The sequence below is a fragment of the Halichoerus grypus genome, chromosome 3 (genome assembly GCF_964656455.1).
Source record: "Halichoerus grypus chromosome 3, mHalGry1.hap1.1, whole genome shotgun sequence".
NCBI lineage: Eukaryota > Metazoa > Chordata > Mammalia > Carnivora > Phocidae > Halichoerus > Halichoerus grypus.
Window position 1 is genome coordinate 121,357,847 of NC_135714.1, and position 23,609 is coordinate 121,381,455.

The 23,609-nt window shown below is 36.2% G+C and overlaps 1 protein-coding gene across 6 annotated transcripts in view; it reads right to left on the minus strand.

The window, feature by feature from the left end:
* The window catches only part of INPP4B (inositol polyphosphate-4-phosphatase type II B), an 802,990-nt gene that overhangs the window by 112,542 nt on the left and 666,839 nt on the right, over window positions 1-23,609 (minus strand). For all 6 annotated transcript variants that reach the window (XM_078069264.1, XM_078069263.1, XM_078069261.1 and 3 more), the window contains 2 exons: window positions 22,652-22,829; window positions 5,133-5,336 (listed from right to left, as the gene is read on the minus strand). In XM_078069264.1, the coding sequence (XP_077925390.1) occupies window positions 5,133-5,336; window positions 22,652-22,829 (382 nt within the window). The remainder of the gene's footprint in view (window positions 1-5,132; window positions 5,337-22,651; window positions 22,830-23,609) is intronic.

Here is a 23,609-nt window from a genome sequence, read left to right on the forward strand (position 1 = left end):
TCCAACATTTATTATAAGAGGCTAAAGATAGTTGTTCAAGTTAAGTGATTGTTAAAACTACAATCATTGTAAGACATTAAATAAAACAAATAATGTCTTTTTTAAATGGAGCTACTGTAATCTTATGTGCAAATCTAAACCAACTTAAATGATCAGAGAATACTTTCATATACCACAGAAACCTAACTAAATTAACTTAAAACACTGAATTATTTCAGAAAGTTGATTAAACATGTAATCAGTGCTGAAACTTTTCTAACACCTAATTAACTAAGAAAAGTGGTACACAAAGTTATGTTTCCAATTCATTTAATAGCACTGTCTCTAAAGGCATTTTCTTTCTTTCTTTTTTTTTTAAAGATTTTATTTATTTGAGAGAGAGAGAATGAGAGACAGAGAGCACGGGAGGGAAGAGGGTCAGAGGGAGAAGCAGACCTCCTGCTGAGCAGGGAGCCCGATGTGGGACTCGATTCCAGGACTCCAGGATCATGACCTAAGCCAAAGGCAGTCGCTTAACCAACTGAGCCACCCAGGCGCCCTAAAGGCATTTTCAATTAGCTACATTTTCTTTGGATTTACTCAACTTTTCAAAGTTAGATAAAGCTTTGAAAATAACGTTAAATGGTTATGACTTTGGTAAATTTTTTTTTTAAGTAAGGGATTTCTATCTTTTAACCAAGGTATCTTTTTAGTAGAAAGTGGCTGCTATGGAAAATCAATTAGAATGTTATGTAACAATCAAAGTTAGTTACATTTGTACACAGAGTCAAATTATATTAGGAGGAGAGAGAAGCAACTTTTCTGAGTGGGAAGGATTTTCCTTGTATTCATACCTTCTAGCAACAGTGGGTTCTGGAGGAAATTCAGAAATAATATGAAAGAAGATAAAGAGGGAGATGCAGATCTTTATTATTATCCTACCCTTTTGCCTGTGAAGGAAACCAAAACAGCTGAGAAACTCACAGGACCCTTCCGCGTCAATTGGAAGAACAAATCAGTATGACTTTTTCCTAGTGTCAAGACTAGGAAAGTATTCCCAAAAGAATAATAAAGGGTAAACTAATAACCACACAGACTCCTACTGCAACCTTGACTGGTCCTTCACGAGCACCAGGATTCTTCCTAATTTTTCCAAATGTTGCTAGTAAGGGCCTCTACCTATTTTCTTTGGTGCCTATTTGAAACTTTTACCCCTCTCCTCAGCCTATTCTCCTCTTCCCCTTCTCTTTGCACATAACTCTATTTTAAGGATAAAAAAAGCACTCAGGTTAATATCCAAACTACATTAAGAACTCATACAACTCAATGGAAAAAAATTTAAAAAGTGGCCAGAGGAAGTGAATAGACATCTTTCCAAAGAAGACACACCAATAGCCAACAGGTACATGGCAAAGCGCTCAACATCACTCATCATCAGGGAAATACAAATCCAAAGTAAAATGAGATATCACCTCATACATGTTAGAATGGTTATCAACAAAAAGACAAGAGATAACAAATGCTGATGTGGATGTGGAAAAAAGAGAATCCTAGGTACTGTTGTGGGAATGTAAACTGGTGCAGAAACACACTGAAAAACAGTGTGGAGGTTCCTCAAAAAACTAAACATAGAACAGCCATATGATCCAGCAATTCCACTTTTAAGTATGTATATGCCTGAAGGAGATGAAATCACGATCTCAAGGAGGTATCCGCACCCTCATATTCATTGCAGCATTATTTACAATAACCAAGATATGGAAGCAACCTGAGTATATACTGACAGAAGAATGGACACAGAAAATGTGGTATATATGTGGAGTATCATTCAGCCATAAAAAGAAAGAAATCCTGCCATTTGCAACAACATGGATGGACCCTGAAGGCATTAAGCTCAGTGAACATAAGTCAGATGGGGAAAGACAAATACTGTATGACCTCATTTATATATGGAATCTAAAAACAAAGAAAAAACAAACTCATAGAAAGAGAGAACACACTGATGGTTGTCAGAGCTGAGGGTAGGAGTTGGGATAAATAGGTGAAGGGGGTCAAAAGGTATGAACTTGCAGTTATAAGATAATAAGTCATGGGAGGTAATGTACAGTGTGGTGACTATAGTCACCACAACACTGTATTGTATATTTAAAGTTGTGAAGAGAATAGATGATAAAGGTTCTCATAGAAAAATAATTCAACTATGTGAGGTGATGTATGTTAATTAAATTTATTGTGGTAATGATTTCCCAAATCATTATCATGTACACCTTAAACTAATACAGTGTTATATGTCAGTTGTATCTCAATACAACTGGGAAAATATTTTAAACAAACATAAAAGAAGCCATCCAGCCTCACCCAGCCTCCCAAAAGTGAAGCTGATCTTTACAGTCTCCCTGCAGTCTCAGCAGATAAGCCCACTTTGCCCAGGACTGCTCTACCTGTGTGCTAGAATCATCTCCTCTCTCCGGAGAAAGGGCCTCACTCTACCAGTCATCACCTATCTGCTTCTCAAATAGTTTTTGGAGTATAAACATGCTCAGTTTTCACCATCTTTGAAGCAAGACAAAGAAACAACTAATGATGATAATCACACACACACACACTAACACACTCTCTCCTTCTGTGTCAGCTGCTGTGTGCCTGTCTGAAAGTCATTCTCTTTCTTGAAGGGTTAACTTTCTATTCCCTTCTACGTCTTAAGAATTTTACTTCTGCGGGGCGCCTGGGTGGCTCAGTCGTTAAGCGTCTACCTTCGGCTCAGGTCATGATCCCGGGGTCCTGAGATCGAGCCCCACATCGGGCTCCCTGCTCGGCGGGAAGCCTGCTTCTCCTTCTCCCACTCCCCCTGCTTGTGTTCCCTCTCTCGCTGTGTCTCTCTCTGTCAAATAAATAAATAAAATCTTAAAAAAAAAAAAAGAATTTTACTTCTGGGAATCCACATGACCACCAGCCTGCTGCCAGCTTTATCCCACGTACAACCCCAAGTTGCTCTGCAGTTGTCACTTGTCTTTCTAGAACCCTGAACAGGCCGTGGAGTCCCTTGCGTCCCCGGGTGTTTCTTTCTGTCTCCAGCATGGGGCACAGTGACCCAGGCAGAGCAGATGCGCAGGAACACAGAACGGCTCACCACAAAAACCTTGTCAGCCCACCGCCCATCTCTCACGCTCTTCCTTCTCTTCCCCTCATGAAAGCGTCTGTACATACAATCTTGAGTGGAAGTCATATTAGCAGAGCCTATTTTCTACCACCTGGCACTCTCCAACCTTGGTCACAACATTGTGTAACTATTTGCTAACATGTTTTATCCACTATGATACTCTGACTTCTAGACCCTAAGGATCTAGTGTCACTTAACCTTCCCATTTGGAGCACCTACAATATAGAAGGTCTCAAAAATTATCTAAAGAAACGGAAATAAGGAGGGAGGGCAGAAGAGGGACACTTTTGAGCAACAAGAAAGCAGCAAGGTGTGGGGGAGGATTTACATGACATGATCAAAACAAAAGATACCCAATTTCAAAATCCTCACTTCATTTAACATAAAAATGGAAATTATTTGTCACAAGGTTAACATTGTATGTTTAATTAAATGAAATACAAGTTATTTTCTATACCTACTCAAACTCTTTAAAATTCCCAATACACATTTTATGCTAGATCCAGTCTCCCCATTTACCTCAAGGGATAGTATTAATCCCCATCATAAGACTATTTAATGTATGCATCTTAAAAAAGACAACGTATAGGAATAATACTAAATTAATACAAAGCATTTGCCTAGGCCTTTCCAGGTAATGGGGCCCTTATTGCACAGGTAAGTCATTTATCTCGTGACCACCTGAAGAGCTAAACAGAACAGGGGCTGTTATTTTCACTTTATAGTTGAGAAAATTGAACTTCAGAGAGGTTAAGAGGTACATACGCCTTGGAGCTGTGAATAAATTGAAGAAGGTGAAGGTAAAGGGGAGAAATATTAGATTTGCTCTTTTGAAAACGCTTCAGTGGGAGAAATGTAATCTTAATCAGCAGCAACAAATACTTATTCAGCATTTACCTCTTGGAACCCAGCTCTGTCTTTCCTGTGATAGAAATTTTATCAAAACAAAGAGCAGGCATCACTTCCCAGCCCTTCAGATAGCAAAATTTTTTGAGAGAGCTGGGCCTTTCAAATAATTTACTCTCCAAACGCTCTTAAATTCTAGGGTGGCAGAAAAAAGTAATCATTAACTATTTACCATCTATATGGCTAGAATACGATTTTCTTGGTTAAACTCATGATACAGTAAAAAGTTTCCTTCTCTGTGTGTGATGTGTGCATACTTTGAATGGTTCCTGGATAATCAATATGTGTTTATTCAGGAATAACACTGTTCCCCTTTATCCGACTAGAGTTCTTATTACCATGGTGGCTTCTTCTTGGGTGTGTGTGTGTGTGTGTGTGTGTGTGTGTGTGTGTGTGTGTGTGTGTGTGTGTGTTTATGTTTTACCTTTACTAGCTGTTTTTTCAGATGCTTTTATGTAGCCATCCTTTTGCCAATTTTAGAGCACCTGGAACAACATCTTCTTTTAAGTAATAGAATCATGAACAAGAAGGATTTAAGAGATCTCTATATCCACTGCCACTGAAATGCTAATACTTCTTGAAGTATGTCTAGAACTGAAACACTAGATTGCAACAAGAAAATATTTGCAACAAGTAGTGGATTATGAGTGATTTTCTGACTCTTTTTCTAAAAAACACAATTTTAATGGTTTATAATACCTTGGCAATAAATACAGAAAAGTATTATAGAATCCTGTAATTGTGGCATTTTTGCTTTTATGACATTTTGGAGATATATATATATGTGTGTGTGTGTATATATCCAAATATATATATATATATATATATATATATATATATATATATGTGTGTGTGTGTGTATATATATATATATATATATATATAAATTTTTATGCTAAATGAATGTGATCAGGAATAAAACTAACATTTATAATTTGCCCCCAAGGAAAAAAGTGCCCTATTTACCAACAGTCTGTATTATGACTACTTCCCTACTTGTTTTGATGAAAAGCAGAGATGTCTCATCTTTCTTGCTTTCCTTTTCAGGACTAAACATTAGGAGGCAAGTGATGTGCGTGAGACTTACCCACTCTTCCTCATCATAGTCTGAATGATGTGGTATGGAGTCCTGCCTTTTCATCGGCGGGGGTGGGTCCTGGGGACAGCTCTCCTCTGTGCTGTTCTTAGGAGACGGTGGTTTCTTCAGGACACCTCCTGGTCTGGCAGTGTAGAGGGCTAAAAGAGCACTTCTGACCAGCTGATCCTTGAAGGCATGTACAAAAAGCTCTGTCTGGAAAGAAATTGACAAGGATTAGAAACACCGTGGTAGGCATCCCAGCACAGAGCTATGGAAAGGTCAACAGCAGATTTGTTGGCACGTAAGTGGTGTACCTGGTGGAAAAAGTACAGGCAACAGAGAGAGAAAATGATTCATACCAATCAATGAAAATAGTTGAATTTTGGGATGCTGCCAAGGCCTTGAGTCCTCCTGTTCTAAAAGTTAATGCTAAGGTTCTGCGGGCACTCTAAACACCAGCTGTCTCCTCAGCCCCCCTCTTTTAGTTCCAAATTCTGTCTTTGAAGATGAATTTCACTAGAGATAATCATTTGAACACCATCTACCTACTGCGCTTTTCTTTTTTTTTTTTTTTTAAGATTTTATTTATTTATTTGATAGAGATAGAGAGAGGGAGAGCACAAGCAGGGGGAGTGGCAGGCAGAGGGAGAGGAAGAGGCAGGCTCCCCGCTGAGGAAGGAGCCCGACGTGGAGCTCGATCCCAGGACTCTGGGATCATGACCTGAGCCGAAGGCAGCCGCTTAATTGACTGAGCCACCCAGGCGCCCCATCTACTGTGCTTTTCAAGTAATTCCAAATGCACCTTAAAAGAAAATGTGATGAGACTATGTATATTCTATATTTTAAGCAGAATGAAAGTCTAAAAGGAAGATGCATCTTAAAAATAGAGGGAGAAAATTTTTTTTCTTCTTAGCATCATGAGTAGATTTTAACAGTAGAGATGGCACAGGCAGTCTTCCCATGACAATATTTGGTTTTTATTCCTTATTATCACCCCCTAAACTGTCTCCTCCACCAAATGGTTTCAGTAATGCTCAGTGTTAATGAGGCTGCTGTGAAACTTGCTATGGTAGATTTTTACAAGTAAGTACTATAGAAATGATGGCTTCCCAACAATAAAGAACTTTACAGTAGTACTTTGCAATTTCCTGATGAAATGTTTAATAGCTTCACCCTGTACTCTACTGGAGGATGCTGTAATTGATTTTCTGTATTATACTACGCTTAACATGCATGTGCTCTAACAATCTACTCAGTCAAAGAGTAGAGAAGTAACTCAAACATTGACTCATATTGTTAACACATTCACACTTTGTAATCTGTTAGGAAGGAGCCCTTTAACTCAACGCATTATTTTGAATAATAGTTGATGCCATCCCCATTTAACGAGACACTTGGATGTAATGCTGACTTCACCATCGCTGTAACTCAAGGTAATCCTTTATTGGCTCATTCTCGATGTGCAGTCAACAATGGCACGTCTAACTAATGGTTACTAAATTATCCCCAAAAAAACCCTGTTGTGAGTGTCAGCAATTAAAAGAAAACCAGCTAAACCCCATGCAAAACAACTGCTTAATAAGACTATATTTACATAGTTAAGTCTCTGCAATCAATCATGAAGTTCTAGAGCTGGAAGAGACCTTAAAGTCAGACCTCTTCATTAACCAGATAGGAAATTAAGAAACAAGGGTGGTGCCCTGTCCTAGAACAGACTGCTTACTGGTAACACAAATGGAACAGAACCTGAGTTTTCTAACAAATTCAGTAGCTTTTCCCCTTACTCCACACCACCTACCAACCCACCATCACCTGCATGCTTCTGTCCTTCTTCCCCTTCTTCCTTAACTCCAAGCTCCCCGAGTGCTTTGGGTATCTATCCACTCTTATTCATGTCTACAATTGCCGATGTAACTATCTTCACTGTTAAACTTTACTGGATGTTTTTAAATACTCTTTGAATCTATTGGTCATGTTGAAAGCACTCTGAAGGTAACTAGACAAGAAATATTAAAAAAAAAAAGAATATACAAGAATAAAAGGTTGAAAAATATTTTGGTAATGAATTAGGAAAACAAAAGAAAAAGGCAGCTTATACTGAAAAGGCACAAAGAGAAGTGTTAATTGATGTTCACAATGAAGTGTTAAAATGAGAATGAAAGTTACCAAAAAAATACTGATGAAAAATTTAGCTAGACAGTACTCAGACAAGGCAGTATAGTTAAAGCAAAATGGGGAAACATGTTATTTACATAATTTTCATACAGCATGGATAGATCCATCAATGTGAATTTAAATATTTAAAAATGCAAATTTACTTCCATTCAGCTTAACTAAACTATTTCTTTATTGATAGTTTCAATAAATTCTTTTGATTTATTTTTGGAGCAAAACAGCTTGCCTTCTTTGAATTCCTGCTACTACAGCTCCAGGCTCCATAACAGTCACCTAATTACTATGTAGCTGAATATCTATTCACACCCAATGAAATCTACAGTTCCTATAATTGCCATCATTTTCTTCCCATTGCATGCATGCACAGAGATTCCACTCCATTTATTCAAATCTCATTTGGGTTGATTTATCACCAAAGACATCAAAGATAATACACTATATTCTTGCAATTTTACAACCCAGAATTTTCTTGGGGGGTAGCTGAATGAACACACAAAATCTTATAGAAACACTTGTGTCTATATTGAAAAACTGATTTGACTCTTTGGAAACTCTCTGAATCACCAAGATCCTTTGCACGGAATTGCACTTTGTTAGAAAATAGCTAAATATTCCATTGCTATAACCATATGACCTGCAAATTTTTTTGACCAGCACTACTTAGTAAATGTAGACCAATGTAGACCCTGATGTTTTACAGTCAAAATTAATGAGCTTGAAGAGATTAATGTAATCACTCAATTCCAATACATTTGCATGCTGCTGTTGTTGCAACTGAGATGATATTAGGGAAGTTAAAGTCATGAGAAGGATGTGACCATGTCTCTGAGCTGCCCATTGACTCAAAGTATTGAAAACCTTTTTCCTTTTCTGACTCAGCTCACACTGCAATAAAGGAAACAAAAAGGCTGTCTAAACGTTATCCTAAGGGTAGGCAAAACAATTTATTTAAAATAGTTTAATAATATAGTAAAAAAAAAAAAAAAGCATAAGCTCTGAACCTGAGGTAGATCATTTCATTTGTTTGATACTAAAAAAGAGAGAGTAATGTTATCTTAAAAATGAAATGTTTTCTTGCCTTACTGACATTTTTCCAATTCATATTCTCATACAAGTATTCTTCAAAGTATCACACAGAATTATCTGCAAGTATAAAACCAGTAAAATTACTTCTCCTGGGGATGAATTTCCTAGGTTAAATATTAATGGCAGAGGAATAGTTAGGAATATGTTTATTTAAAACCACCCTTTTTAACTAGAGATCTCAACAAATTAAGCAAAGTATCATTCTATTTAGAATCTCATTTTTTCACTGAAAAAAATTCAAAGCTATGCCTAATCCCACCTGCAATACAGAAGTAGCCAATGCCATAAACAGGTGATTATTACTGTAGTGGTCATGTACATGGCAAAAAAGAATTCTGTTTATTTTTTTTCTGGACCCTACTACTCCCTATTGTTTTACACCCAACTAGCTTCATTTGTTTTCATCAGCTACATTGGTTCCTATCTGATACCATTTGATTTCTTTTTTATGATTGAGGTATAACTGACATACGATATTATCAGTTTCATGTGTACAGTATAAGGATTCAACATTTATATATATTGCAAAATTATCACCACAATAAGTCTGGTTATTTTTATTTTTTAGAGATTTATTTATTTATTTGAGGGGGGGAGGGGCAGAGGGAAAGAATCTCTCAAGCAGACTCCCCAGTGAGTGGGGAGCCCTGCACAGCTTGATCCGATGACCAATGAGGTCATGACCCTAGCAGAAACCAAGAATCAGTTGCTCAACCAACTGAGCCACCCAGGCACTCCCGGTTATTTTTAAACAATTGATAAGCTTTAATTATTTCATAGGGCAATAGTGCTATACTCTGTAATTAGTACATTAATATGTGTTCAACATTCCCCAAAGAAAAGAATACTGAACCTTCAGGAGAGTTACTTGACATCTGAGCAGATCATACAAATTATTCACTTGACCTTGGTGAAATCACATAATCACTTTTCCCTAGTTTGCACAAAATTACAATGCCTATCTGTGAAACCCTCATGGCAGTTCATTGTAAACTGTGAAGTGCACTCTTCTATTTATGCTCCATGCTCCTCCTTCTTGAATGATCTGTTCGGTTTCCTTTGTTGACTCATTGTTCCAGGCTCATTTAAAATATGGTAAGTGGATCCTAAGGGACCTTAAACCACTTTCTTGTAAGCATTTTTTTCCCTACTGGTGATATAATGCATTTCTCCATAGTGTCAACTATCATCTTTATGCCCCTGTCTCTAAAATCCATCTCTACCCACCTCCTGAACCAGCACTGTCACCTATTTCCATATGAAAGTCTTTCAAGGTTAGAAGTCACAGCCTGATCTCAAGTGTTTTTAATAAATGTGTTCTGCCCAGCTTTTCAAACTGTGTGGTACTGTCACTATGCAGCAACTCAGAGCCAAAATGTCTGGATCATCTTCAGCAATACTTATTTCTATATTAGTCATTAATTTCTGCTAGTTATACCTTTTCAGTAATTTCAAAGATTAGTCCTTACTTTATATTTCCACAGCTAGTCCCAGTTAAGATCCTTTCTACATTCCATGTGGATACTTCCCATGGTCTCCTTATTGGTTGATTTACTTTTCTTAAGCTAATGCTCCTTTTTAGAGGATGTTTTTCAAGGCCACCAGTATTAACATTTGGATTCCTGAGTCCCAGCTCAGAACTGCTGAAACAGAATTTTTATTTTTTAGCAAGCTTCCCCAAGAGCAATCCTGACATTTTGCAATGGCCAATAATGTCCAATAACTCAAATTCACTGTCCTAGCTCAATTTCTCTATTCCTATGAGGATGGTCTTCACCAAGCATGTATCCAGTCCTTCCTTACTCAATTACCTTCCAACTTATGTAAGAGACTTTCTCTTGGGTGAATAACCAGGAGTGGGATGGCTAGATCATATACATATATGATCATATAAATATATATAAAAAATATATATATATATAAACTTTATGAGACGCTGAACTGTTTTTCAGAGTGTACAAATAATTGTGTACCAATAAATGATTCATGAACGTTCCAGTTGTTCCATATCCTCCCCAACTTCTCATATGCTGAACCTTTTTGATTTCAGCTATTCTGGTGGGTAGTTAGTACTATCTCATTTTTGTTTAATTTTGCATTTCCCTAAAAACAAATGATGATGAACATCTTTACATGTATTTATTTGTCATTCATACATCTTCTCTGGTAAAATGTCATTTCAATTCTTTTGCCCAATTTTAATTGAGTTGTTTGTCCTATAATTAAGTTGAAAGAATACGTATTCTGATGTAAGTCCTTTGTAAGAAAATATTTTACAAATATTTTCTCTCAGTCCATGACTTGCCTTTCATTTTTTAAAAAATTTTATTGTTATGTTAATCACCATACATTACATCATTAGTTTTTGATGTAGTGTTCCATTATTCATTGTTTGCATGTAACACCCAGTGCTCCATTCAATACATGCCCTCTTTAATACCCATCACCAGGCTAATCACCCATCACCCATCACCCATCACCACCCCCCCACCCCCGTCCCCTCTAGAACCCTCAGTTTGTTTCTCAGAGTCCATAGTCTCTTATGGTTCATCTCCTTCTCTGATTTCCCCCCTTCATTTTTCCCTTCCTACTATCTTTTTTTTTTAAACATATAATGTATTATTTGTTTCAGAGGTACAGGTCTGTGATTCAACAGTCTTGCACAATTCACAGCACTCACCATGGCACATACCCTCCCCAATGTCCATCACCCAGCCACCCCATCCCTCCCACCCCCTACCACTTCAACAACCCTCAGTTTGTTTCCTGAGATTGAGAATTCCTCATATCCATGAGATCATATGATACATGTCTTTCTCTGATTGACTTATTTTGCTTAGCATAATACCCTCCAGTTCCATCCACGTCGTTGCAAATGGCAAGATTTCATTCCATTATATATATATACCACTTCTTCTTTATCCATTCATCTGTCAATGGACATCTTGGCTCTTTCCATAGTTTGGCTATTGTGGACATTGCTGCTATAAACATCAGGGTGCATGTACCCCTTCGGATCCCTAGATTTGTATCTTTGGGGTAAATACCCAGTAGTGCAATTGCTGGGTTGTAGGATACCTCTATTTTCACCTTTTTGAGGAACCTCCATACTGTTTTCCAGAGTGGCTGCACCAGCTTGCATTCCCACCAACAGTGTAGGAGGGTTCCCCTTTCTCCACATTCCCACCAACATCTGTCGTTTCTAGATTTGTTAATTTTAGCCATTCTGACTGGTGTGACGTGGTATCTCATTGAAGTTTTGATTTGAATTTCCCGTATGCCGAGCGATGTTGAGCACCTTTTCATGTGTCTGTTGGCCATTTGGATGTCTTCCTTGGAAAAATGTCTGTTCATGTCTTCTGCCCATTTCTTGATTGGATTCTGTGTTCTTTGGGTGTTGAGTTTGATAAGTTCTTTATAGATTTTGGATACTAGCCCTTTATCTGATATGTCATTTGCAAATATCTTCTCCCATTCTGTCAATGTCTTTTGGTTTTGTTGACTGTTTCCTTTGCTGTGCAAAAGCTTTTTATATTGATGAAGTCCCAGTAATTCATTTTTGCGCTTGCTTCCCTTGCCTTTGGCGATGATTCTAGGAAGCTGCTGCAGCTGATGTCGAAGAGGTTGTTGCCCGTGTTCTCCTCTAGGCTTTTGATGGACGCCTGTCTCACATTTAGGTCTTTCATCCATTTTGAGTCTATTTTTGTGTGTGGTATAAGGAAATGGTCCAGTTTCATTCTTCTGCATGTGGCTGTCCAATTTTCCCAACATCATTTGTTGAAGAGATTATCTTTTTTGCCATTGGACATTCATTCCTGCTTTGTCAAAGATTAGTTGACCATAGAGTTGAGGGTCCATTTCTGGGCTCTCTGTTCTGTTCCATTGATCTATGTGTCTGTTTTTGTGCCAGTACCATATTGTCTTGATGATGACAGCTTTGTAATAGAGCTTGAAGTCCGGAATTGTGATGCCACCAGCTTTGCTTTTCTTTTTCAACATTCATCTGGCTATGCGGGGTCTTTTCTGGTTCCATACAAATCTTAGGATTATTTGTTCCATTTCTTTGAAAAAAGTGGATGGTATTTTGATAGGGATTGCGTTAAATGTGTAGATTGCTCTAGGTAGCATTGACATCTTCACAATATTTGTTCTTCAAATCCATGAGCATGGAACATTTTTCCATTTCTTTGTGTCTTCCTCAATTTCTTTCATGAGTATTTTATAGTTTTCTGAATACAGATTCTTTGCCTGTTTGGTTAGATTTATTCCTAGGTATCTTATGGTTTGGGGTGCAATTATAAATGGGATCGACTCTTTAATTTCTCTTTTTTCTGTCTTGTTGCTGGTGTATAGAAATGCCACTGATTTCTGTGCATTGATTTATTATCCTGCCACTTTACTGAATTCCTGTATGAGTTCTAGCAGTTTTGGGGTGGAGTCTTTTGGGTTTTCCACATAAAGTATCATATCATCTGCAAAGAGTGAGAGTTTGACTTCTTCTTTGCCAATTCGGATGCCTTTTATTTCTTTTTGTTGTCTGATTGCTGTGGCTAGGACTTCTAGTATTATGTTGAATAGCAGTGGTGATAGTGGACATCCCTGCTGCGTTCCTAACCTTAGGGGGAAAGCTCTCAGTTTTTCCCCATTGAGAATGATATTCGCTGTGGGTTTTTCATAGATGGCTTTTATGATATTAAGCTATGTACCCTCTATCTCTATACTCTGAAGAGTTTTAATCAAGCAAGGATGCTGTACTTTGTCAGATGCTTTTTCTGTATTGAGAGGATCATATGGTTCTTGTTCTTTCTTTTATTAATGTATTGTATCACATTGATTGATTTGTGGATGTTGAACCAACCTTGCAGCCCAGCAATAAATCCTACTTGGTCGTGGTGAATGATCCTTTTAATGTACTGTTGGATCCTATTGGCTAGTATTTTGGTGAGAATTTTTGCATCCATGCTCATCAGGGATATTGGTCTGTAATTCTCCTTTTTGATGGGGTCTTTGGTTTTGGGATCAAGGTTATGCTGGCCTCATAAAACGAGTTTGGAAGTTTTCCTTCCATTTCTATTTTTTGGAACAGTTTCAGAAGAATAGGTATTAATTCTTTAAATGTTCGGTAGAATTCCCCTGGGAAGCCATCTGGCCCTGGGCTCTTGTTTGTTGGGAGATTTTTGATGACTGCTTCAATTTCCTTAGTGGTTATAGGTCTGTTCAGGTTTTCTATTTCTTCCTGGTTCAGTTTTGGTAGTTGATCCATCTCTAGGAATGCATCCATTTCTTCCAGATTATCTAATTGCTGGCATAGAGTTGCTCATAATATGTTCTTAGAATTGTTTGTATTTCTTTGGTGTTGGTTGTGATCTCTCCTCTTTCATTCATGATTTTGTTGATTTGGGTCATTTCTCTTTTCTTTTTGATAAATCTGGCCAGGGGTTTATCAATCTTTTTAATTCTTTCAAAGAACCAGCTCCTAGTTTCATTGATCTGTTCTACTGTTCTTTTGGTTTCTATTTCATTGATTTCTGCTCTGATCTTTACTATTTCTCTTCTCCTGCTGGGTTTAGGCTTTATTTGCTGTTCTTTCTCCTGCTCCTTTAGTTGTAGGATTAGGTTGTGTTCTTGAGACCTTTCTTGTTTCTTGAGAAAGGCTTGTATTGCTATATGCTTTCCTCTTAGGAACGCCTTTGCTGCATCCCAAAGATTTTGCACAGTTGTGTTTTCATTTTCATTGGTTTCCATGAATTTTTTTAATTCTTCTTTAATTTCCTGGTTCACCCATTCATTTTTTAGCAGGATGCTCTTTAGCCTCCATGTATCTGAGCTCTTTCTGACTTTCCTCTTGTGATTGAGTTCTAGTTTCAAAGCACTATGGTCCGAAAATATGCAGGGAATGATCCCAATCTTTTGGTACCGGTTGAGACCTGATTTGTGACCTAGGATGTGATCTATTCTGGAGAATGTTCCATGGGCACTAGAGAAGAATGTGTATTCTGTTGCTTTGGGATGGAATGTTCTGAATAGATCTGTGAAGTCCATTTGGTCCAGTGTGTCATTTAAAGTCTTTATTTCCTTGTTGATCTTTTGCTTAGATGATCTGTCCATTTCAGTGAGGGGGGTGTTAAAGTCCCCTACTATTATTGTATTGTTGTCGATGTGTTTCTTTGCTTTCGTTATTAATTGGCTTATGTAATTGGTTGCAGGAGCATAGATATTTACAATTGTTAGATCTTCTTGTTGGATAGACCCTTTAAGTAGGATATAGTGCCCTTCCTCATCTCTTATTATAGTCTTTGGTTTAAAATCTAATTTGTCTGATATAAGGATTGCCACTGCAGCTTTCTTTTGATGTCCAGTAGCATGGTAAATGGTTTTCCACCTCCTTACTTTCAATCTGGAGGTGTCTTTGGGTCTAAAATGAGTCTCTTGCAGACAGCATATCAATGGGTCTTATTTTTTTATCCAATCTGATACCCCGTGTCTTCTGATTGGGGCATTTAGCCCATTTACATTCAGGGTAACTATTCAAATATATGAATTTAGTGCCACTGTATTGCCTGTAAGTTTACTGTTACTGTATATTGTCTGTGTTCCTTTCTGGTCTATGTTACTTTTAGGCTCTCTCTTTGCTTAGAGGACCCCTTTCAATATTTCTTGTAGGGTTGGTTTCATGTTTGCAAATTCTTTTAGTTTTTGTCCTAGAAGCTTTTTATCTCTCCTTCTAGCTGCATGCATATTTTTCTCGTTTAGTGCTCTGAATATATCATGCCAGTCCCTTCTGGCTTGCCAGGTCTCTGTGGATAGGTCTGTTGCCAATCTAATGTTTCTACCATTGTAGGTTACAGACCTCTTGTCCTGAGCTGCTTTCAGGATTTTCTCTTTGTCTCTGAGACTTGTAAGTTTTACTATTAGATGTCAGGGTGTTGACCTATTTTTATTGATTTTGAGGGGGGTCCTCTGTGCCTCCTGGATTTTGATGCCTGTTTCCTTCCCCAAATTAGGGAAGTTCTCTGCTATAATGTGCTCCAATATACCTTCTGCCCCTCTCTCGCTTTCTTCTTCTGGGATCCCAATTATTCTAATATTGTTTCATCTTATGGTATCACTTATCTCTCGAATTCTGTCCTCGTGATCCAGTAGCTGTTTTTCTCTTTTTCTCAGCTTCTTTATTCTCCATCATTTGGTTTTCTGTATCACTAATTCTCTCTTCTGCCTCATTTATCCTAGCAGTTAGAGCCTCCATTTTTGATTGCACCTCATTAATAGCCTTTTTTATTTCGACTTGGTTAGATTTTAGTTCTTTTATTTCTCCAGAAAGGGTTTCTCTAGTATCTTCCATGCTTCTTTCAAGCCCAGCTAGTATCTTTTAACCGTCATTCTGAACTCTAGTTCCGACATCTTACTAATGTCCATATTGATTAGGTCCCTGGCAGTTGGTACTGCCTCTTGTTCTTTTTTTTGGGGTCAGTTTTTCCATCTTGTCATTTGTGCAGAGGCGAATAGATGAATGAGAGAACAAAATGCTAACAGGGTAACAACAACCCCAGAAAAATATACACTAAATGAATCAGAAGAGACCTTCCAGAAAGTGGTCGCTTTTCTGTTCAGAGAGTTGCTGCTATTCTTTTCTTTGATTTCCTATTGAGTTTGTAGGTGTTCAAAATGGTTTGATCCCTATCTAGCTGAATTCCTGGGACCAGACGAAATTTAGGTCTCCTACTCCTCTGCCATCTTGCTCCTCCCCCCTTGCCTTTTCATTTTTAATAGTGTCTTCTGAATAGTGTCTCCTAAAAACTTTAATGAAAGTTTTTGATTGTGATGATGTCTTATATATCATTTGATTTCTTTTTTTGGTTCCTACTTTTTGTGTTCTAAGAAATATTTGCCTAACCCAAGATGACAAAAATTTTCTCCTGTGTTGTCTTCTTGACATTTGTTTCCTCTTTTAGCCTGTATATTAAGATCTATTATCTTTTGAATTAATTTTTATAGATGTGTTAGGTAATGATAAAGAAAGGTTCATTTGATTTTTTGCATATGGCTATCCAATTGTTCCTGAGTTTTATGTTAAAAAACGTCATTTTCCCAGTGAATTTTCTTTGCACTTTTGTCTAAAGTTATTTGAACATATATGTGTGGATGTATTTCTAGATTCTCTATTCCATTCCATTGATGTCTATACTTACATGATAAGTTACAAGCCACATAATACATTGGGTATTACTTTTATTTTATTTATTTTTTCTAATTTTTTTTTTTTTTGAGAGAGAGAGAATGAGTGAGAGCATGGCGGGGGGGCAGAGGGCGAGGGAGAGAAAGAATCTCAAACAGACTCCATCCTGAGCTTGGAGCCTTTACGGGGCTCAATCTCAGACCCCTGAGATCATGACCTGAGCTGAAATCAAGAGTTGGACGCATAACTGACTGAGTCACCCAGGCACCCCTGGGTATTACTTTTATTTTAAAGAGTAAATATATTTAAGTACATTAAAGTTTGAATTTTTTTGTATCTGTCCACATACTTACCATTTCTGCCACTCCTTATTCTTTTGTGTAGATCTATTTTTTGCATGTTATCACTTCCTTCTGCCTGAAGACTACTTTAAAATTTGTAGTAGTGCAAGTTTTCTATGAAATCTTTCAGTTTTTATTTGTCTAAAATGGTCTTTATTTCATCTTTATTTTTGAAAGATATCTTCTCTTGATATGGAATTATAATTTGTGTGTGTGTGTGTCAGTACTTTGAAGATATTACTCCATTGTCTTCTGGCTTACATAGTGGCTAATATGAAGCCTATGAATAATTCTGTTATATATACTTTTTCTTTTTCTCAATTTTCACTTTATCTTTGTTTCTCAGCAGTTCGATGATGATGTACCTTCATTTTTTGTAATGTTTATTCTGCTTGAAGTACACTGAACTCCTTGGATCTATAGTTTCACTGTTTCATAGAATTTTGAAAAATTTTCATCATCACTTCAGCAAATATTTGTTTGTTTTCCTCTCTGCTTCTTCCAGGACTCCAATTACATGCATATTAGACTTCTTGGTATTGTTCTGTAAGTCATTCTTGTTCTTTTTTTCTCTCTCTCTCTGTTTTTATGTCTTTTTCTCTCTGTACTTCATTTAAATGGTTTCTAATACTATGTTTGCAAGTTCACTATTTATTCTTCTCAAGTGACCAATCTGCTAAGTCCACCTAGTACATATTTTTATTTCAGAAATTATATTTCATAATTCTCTCATTTCTATGTTATTCTTTTTAGCTTTCCATTTCCCCCTTATCCTGTGTATGTGTTTCTCTGCTTCCCTAAATATACGGAGCATATTTATAATTGCTGTTGTAAGGTCCTTATTTGCTAATTTCATTATCTCTGTTGTTTCTGGGTCTGTTTCTGTTGCTTGATCTTTCTTCTAGTTATGGGTCATATTTTTCTGCTTCATTTTTGCTTGATATATGCTTATTTCACCAATTAAATGCTTACCATTTAAAGAGGAGTATAAAAAGAAGTAGAAATACTATCACAAAGTTTCATTTTCATTTACATATTTATATACATTTATATATACTTTCACCAAGTATAAATAAACAAAAGAACCTCTACTCGTTAAGTTCTTCTGTTTAGTTTGGAACTGAGATAGGGTAGTTGAAGTAAATAAAAGTAAGAATTCCTTTGCAGTAGCCAAGTGATCAACATAATCAATATATTATGTGTATCTTCAACTTCTTAGTATACTGGCTTCCTGGCATTGCCATTAAAAAAAAAAAAAAAAAAAACGCAGCACATTTCTTAAGAAAACCCTGAGCTAAATGTTAGAATAAAGTGTTTTGTTTTCTTTTTTTGAATACAATAGGATGTTTCAGTATATTATGTTAAGGTTAAAGGATACTAGGAATTAGAAGTTGTGAGATTTTGTCAAATATATTGTGAGCATAGCCTCTAATATTTGTAACAAAATCCTTATGTTATTGTTACCATTTAACAATTGTCATAATGTGACACACCCCATTCTTTTAAATTTTAGGTTGTAAAAGTTAAGGGCCATTTCTATTTAGTATTTATCATATAGCATCTAGTGCAATACCACACACAATTAAGTGCTTGATATTGCTTTTTGATGAGCAATAATAATGATTTTCTAAACAAGATTTATCAATCTCTGTGAAGTAGAGAATGTGATATCTAAGCTATGAGAGATAAATACCATACACCGGTCTATACTTAGGTCCTTATTTTTTTAGTTTGAATTTCATCACATTACTTTTTTCTCCCTTTTCTTTTTCATAGTATTGCATACTTTCAGTCTAGCGGAAAGGAAAATATATTTTTATCCCATCCTATTATTAACCTTTCAGATCTTACGTTAAAAATTTGGCCTATCCTTTGTCTTCTCTCTTCAAGCTATTCATATAAACTCAGTCTGTCTTTTGTTATGACCCTAAAAGATTAAATAATTTCTTTATTATTTTCATGAATTAATATGCAACAAACCCAGTCATTCATCAGAAGGTATACTAATAATTAAAAAATTAGAACAATTTAATTGAGTTTGTGCACATTAGGACATGAAAATATTATTAAAAAAAATTTTATTCTTATGGAATTTCAGTTTTATTCTCCCCACTCTCACCCCCACATCCCTACTTGTTTCCTTCATTGCATATGCAAGTGTCCATCATGGAACTCATGGAACATTTGACCATATTGTATAGTAGCTAAGTTCACAGCATTTGGAGCTAGACTCACAAGGTGTGTGATTTGGGGTACATTATATATATTTTTGAACCTCAGTTTCCCCTACTGTATAAAATAAGGCTATTAACAGTACCTACTTCATAGGATTAAAAAGATTAAATGTTGAAAATTCATGGACTTGTGGAAAGTTATAATAACACCTCACTCATAGTTATTAAACCTCCAATAAATGCTAGCTATTATTGTCATCATCATTAGCATCATAAATAAGCATTACCATCAAGAACCTTGAATCTCTTGGGAAGACAAGGAAAGACCTGTGTCTTATTCCATTTTCGGCACCTAGTGTCAGAAACTGCACCTGATAATTAGTATGAACTCAGTAAATATTTTACTTTTCATAAATTGTATTTGTTTGTTTCCACGAGTAGATGTTTAGAGGGATGGAATTTTGCTGGGGAGCCTTAGTCTTATGGCTTGGTTATCAATAACAGTAGAGATGGCATGAATTGACCTTGGATCTACAAATATTGTTGCTCTGAGATTCTCTGAATATGCAGTTGTCTCTGTTGTCCTTTGCTTTCCACCCCCAGACTCTGAGTATATATTGATCTGATAATTTGTCCATTGCTATCATCTCCAGATGCAACATGTTACCTAAGAGGAGAGATGCCATCTCATTACAAAATAACTGAATGCCTCCTCTACACTACACATGGGCTGCCCTCAGCCCTCCCCAGCCTCCCCAGCTTAGTGCAGAGAACTCTCCCATACTTGACTATGGAGTTTCCTTGGTAAGTATGAACACAGATAATCCCCATTATGTATTGAATATGCTATATGAATGAGCTCCAAAGAAAATAACCAAAGTATTTATTTTCTAAACAAACCAGTTCAGACTCAATAAAAGAAACAAGAGGGCTATCAACAAAAAAAGGATTTTTATGCTCTAACCCACAGTGTGAAAGGCCCCGATCTTAAAGACAAAATGTCTTAGAGGAGCCTGGCTGGCTCAGTCACTACAGCATGCAACTCTTGATCTTGCAGTTGTTAAGTCTGAGCCCCACATTGGGTATAGAGATTACTTAGAAATAAAATCTTAAAACAACAACAACAAAAATCCAAAATATTTTAAGCTACATCTTTGTAATATTAAATTATAATAAAATTTAAGATGCCCCTAAGAATATTTATCTTTTATACCAAGTTCATGGATCACACATTATTTTAAACCCTAAACTATTAGCCATCTTCATAGATTATGCAAAACTCTGTTAACTTAGATAATTCTTTGAAATTCCAGACAGAATTCTTAAAATAATGCATGGCTTGCAAACTTAACTTCAAAAAGATCCCCCTGATTTCAAGGACTGACAGATTTATTAGTAGATGAAGTTCGTCTACTTAGTAGAAAAACATAGGGGAAAAATTTGGAGCAATACTGAATTACAGGAGAAAATTCACACCCTGTCCCATCCCCCACCCCAATCACTGCAGCAAGTTGTAAATGATGTATGAAAGGACAAACCCCTGCCCAATGCACGGGAAGAATATAAGCACTGCTCTGTAATCACTGCAGTGATGTGCTGTTTGCTAAGATTTTCTGCTTAGGTGAACCCAGAAAAAACTCACATCATCTACAAATCCAAAAAAGAAATCAACCAAAATGAAATTATATTATTTTACTATATGCAACACTCTCCTCTTTTCCCCCCTTTTTTCTAGCCATGACATATTTATTGACTATTAGACATATTTATTGACTATTAGACATATTTATTGACTATTAGACATATTTATTGACTATTAGGATACTGAAGCATTACTGAGGAGTATGTCTAACAAAAAGATGTTAAAAAATTTTTAAAAAGGAAATGTCAAAACACATATATTACAAAGAGGATACGAGAAAGATTTTCCATCCCAGAGTCAACCAGATCTGGGTTTGAACCCCAGTTTTGTTTGAACCTTAGGTTTGACTCTAGCTGCATGATTTCACAAATCTTTTTTTTAACTTCTCTGAGCTTCAATCATTTTCCTTTGTGAGATGGAGATAATAGGTACATACAATTTAAAAATTAAATTTGAAGATTAAATGAAATCATGTAAGTCATAAAGCACAATACTTGGCAAAGTAGGGTATCTGTGAAATGTGGGTCAATTTTTTTCTTTCCATTTCATGATGGAAGTACCTGTTAAGTCATGGAAAGAATGTTGCATTCTGAACTGGAAGTCTTAGGTTGTCATTTTTCACTTTTTAATTTATGAGACAATTCAGTTGACCTTTCTGAATAGATATTAGCTAATTTTTTTTAAGATTTTACTTATTAATTTAAGACATAGTGATACAGAGAGAGAGAGCATGAGCAGGGAGAGAGGCAGAGGGAAAGGGAGAAGCAGGCTCTCCGCTGAGCCAGGAGCCCTGATGCGGGGCTCGATTCCAGGACCCCGGGATCATGACCTGAGCCAAAGGCAGATGCTTAAGCATCTGAGCCACCCAGGTGCCCCAATATTAGCTAATTTTTAATGAAAATAGGTATTAGTTTTTTTCTGTAAGAAAAATATACGATAATGTACATTAAAATTTCAGTAAGTGCCAGGTTTTAACATTATAAATTAACATATATGAGTCAAACATATATAAATATATAATACCCAAATTCTCATGAATCTGTTCATTAGGGACATGACAAACTACAGTTATTTTATTCTAAAATGATATAATGAGAATTTTTTTTTTTTGCTCAGTTTCTTCAAGGTCATATTTATTGGAACTATCTCATAATAAACTGCGAGATGTCCTCAGAATGCAAAGGTTAAGGATAAGTGTATTGGAATTGGACTCCAGGACACCTGATTTTATATTTAAACTCAAGCTGCAACTTATCTTTTCTATCTTGGCTCTCTCTGAATCTTTCAGCTGCCTTAATTAGCTATGGAAGCTGATGTTGAGTGTTTACCCCATGCCAGACTACATTTCCTCTTTGCATAGACAGATGCAAGGCACCTTTGAAAAAATTAAGGCTTAGGTCCCACTACATTTCAAACAATAGCTAATATTTTTAAATTTTCTTAAAACCTTCTCCCAGTAGATAAGGTTGCAGAAAGCAAACTGAGGCAGAGGAATTACCCCATGCTACTGATAAGAATCCACATCAAAGTTGTGCTTTCAAATGAAGTGACATTCCTAATTCAAATGTATAGCTTCATATGCGTAAAAATTAGTTGATCACCAGAGGAAAATAAAGTAATTTTCAAAATCTAATTTAACTCTTTTAATAAGGCCATGAACCAAAGAGAATGAAAGATGTCAAGAAAAAGAGAAAATATACCTTAGCCAATAATAGGTGTCATTTCCTACTTAAAAAAAAATTAATGCTCAGTAAGATTTGAAAAGAGAATGAGGCCTATTCATTTTGATCTTGTGGCAATACTTTGAAGCTTACTTTTTAACTTAGTCTATTTTACATTTCCAGATGCTATGAAAGGCAATGTATGCAGAAAGCAACACCAATGGGGATTTGGGTATTTCATTTTCCCCACTGTAGTGGTGATTTGGATCTTACTTTTTCTGAAAGCATCTTTAAAGAATTCTTCAAGCTGTCTGGAGAATGCTGGCTTGCAGAATTAAGCAGTAGGTCTGCATGGGTTGCTATCAGAGGTTGTAGTTGATTGATGTTGCTGAGAACTTCTTTTGCTTTGGCTGTGTTTTCAGGTGAATAGTAAATAAACTGGTATCCAGTACTGGAACAACAAAGATAAAGGCAAGTTACACAAAAAAGCAGAAAGAATTTGCAGCCCTTAGTACCAGATGGCAAATGAGAAACAGAACTCCAAATAGCATGACTTCCTTTTGAACAGAAAAGAACTATTCTAAGAGGTTTATATGATGTCCTAAGAGTTTTTTAAGTAAAATGACCAAGATATTTTTTAAGACCAAGATATTTTTTAAAGATTTTAAAAGTGAAATACATCGAGTTTTGCTCAACCACAAGGAAGATTCTTTATAATTACATATGTCAGGTATTAGTATTCAAAATAAAATTATTGTTAATTACTAATAAACTTGAAGTCACATTAGTACAGAGTGAAAAGAAAAGTATGAGCTTTTATATTCAGGCTAATTTGAATATTAATCCTGGCTCTGCCACCTGCTAGCTGGGTGACCTTAGTAGGCTTCAGTTTCCTCCACAGGAAATTAGGAATAAATATACAAGAATTCTAAGAGGTGGGTAAGATTGGTCATAATTCATGTGAAATGCCTACAATAGTGACTAACACAGAGCAAGCATTCAATAAATACTACCTATATTTTCCCCCATGATAGGTAGGGCAGAGTGAGTAAATTTTAATAGCTGAGAAATGGGGAGGAAATATATTAATGCCAAGTGGGCATAAGGAGAATTTTATTGGATAGAACGAGAATATTTATAGCATAAAAATTTCATTATGCTATTTTATCATTACCCATTTTGTTCCTAGTGCTTTCTCATTTCACTTGGAAAAAAATGTAAAATTGATTAC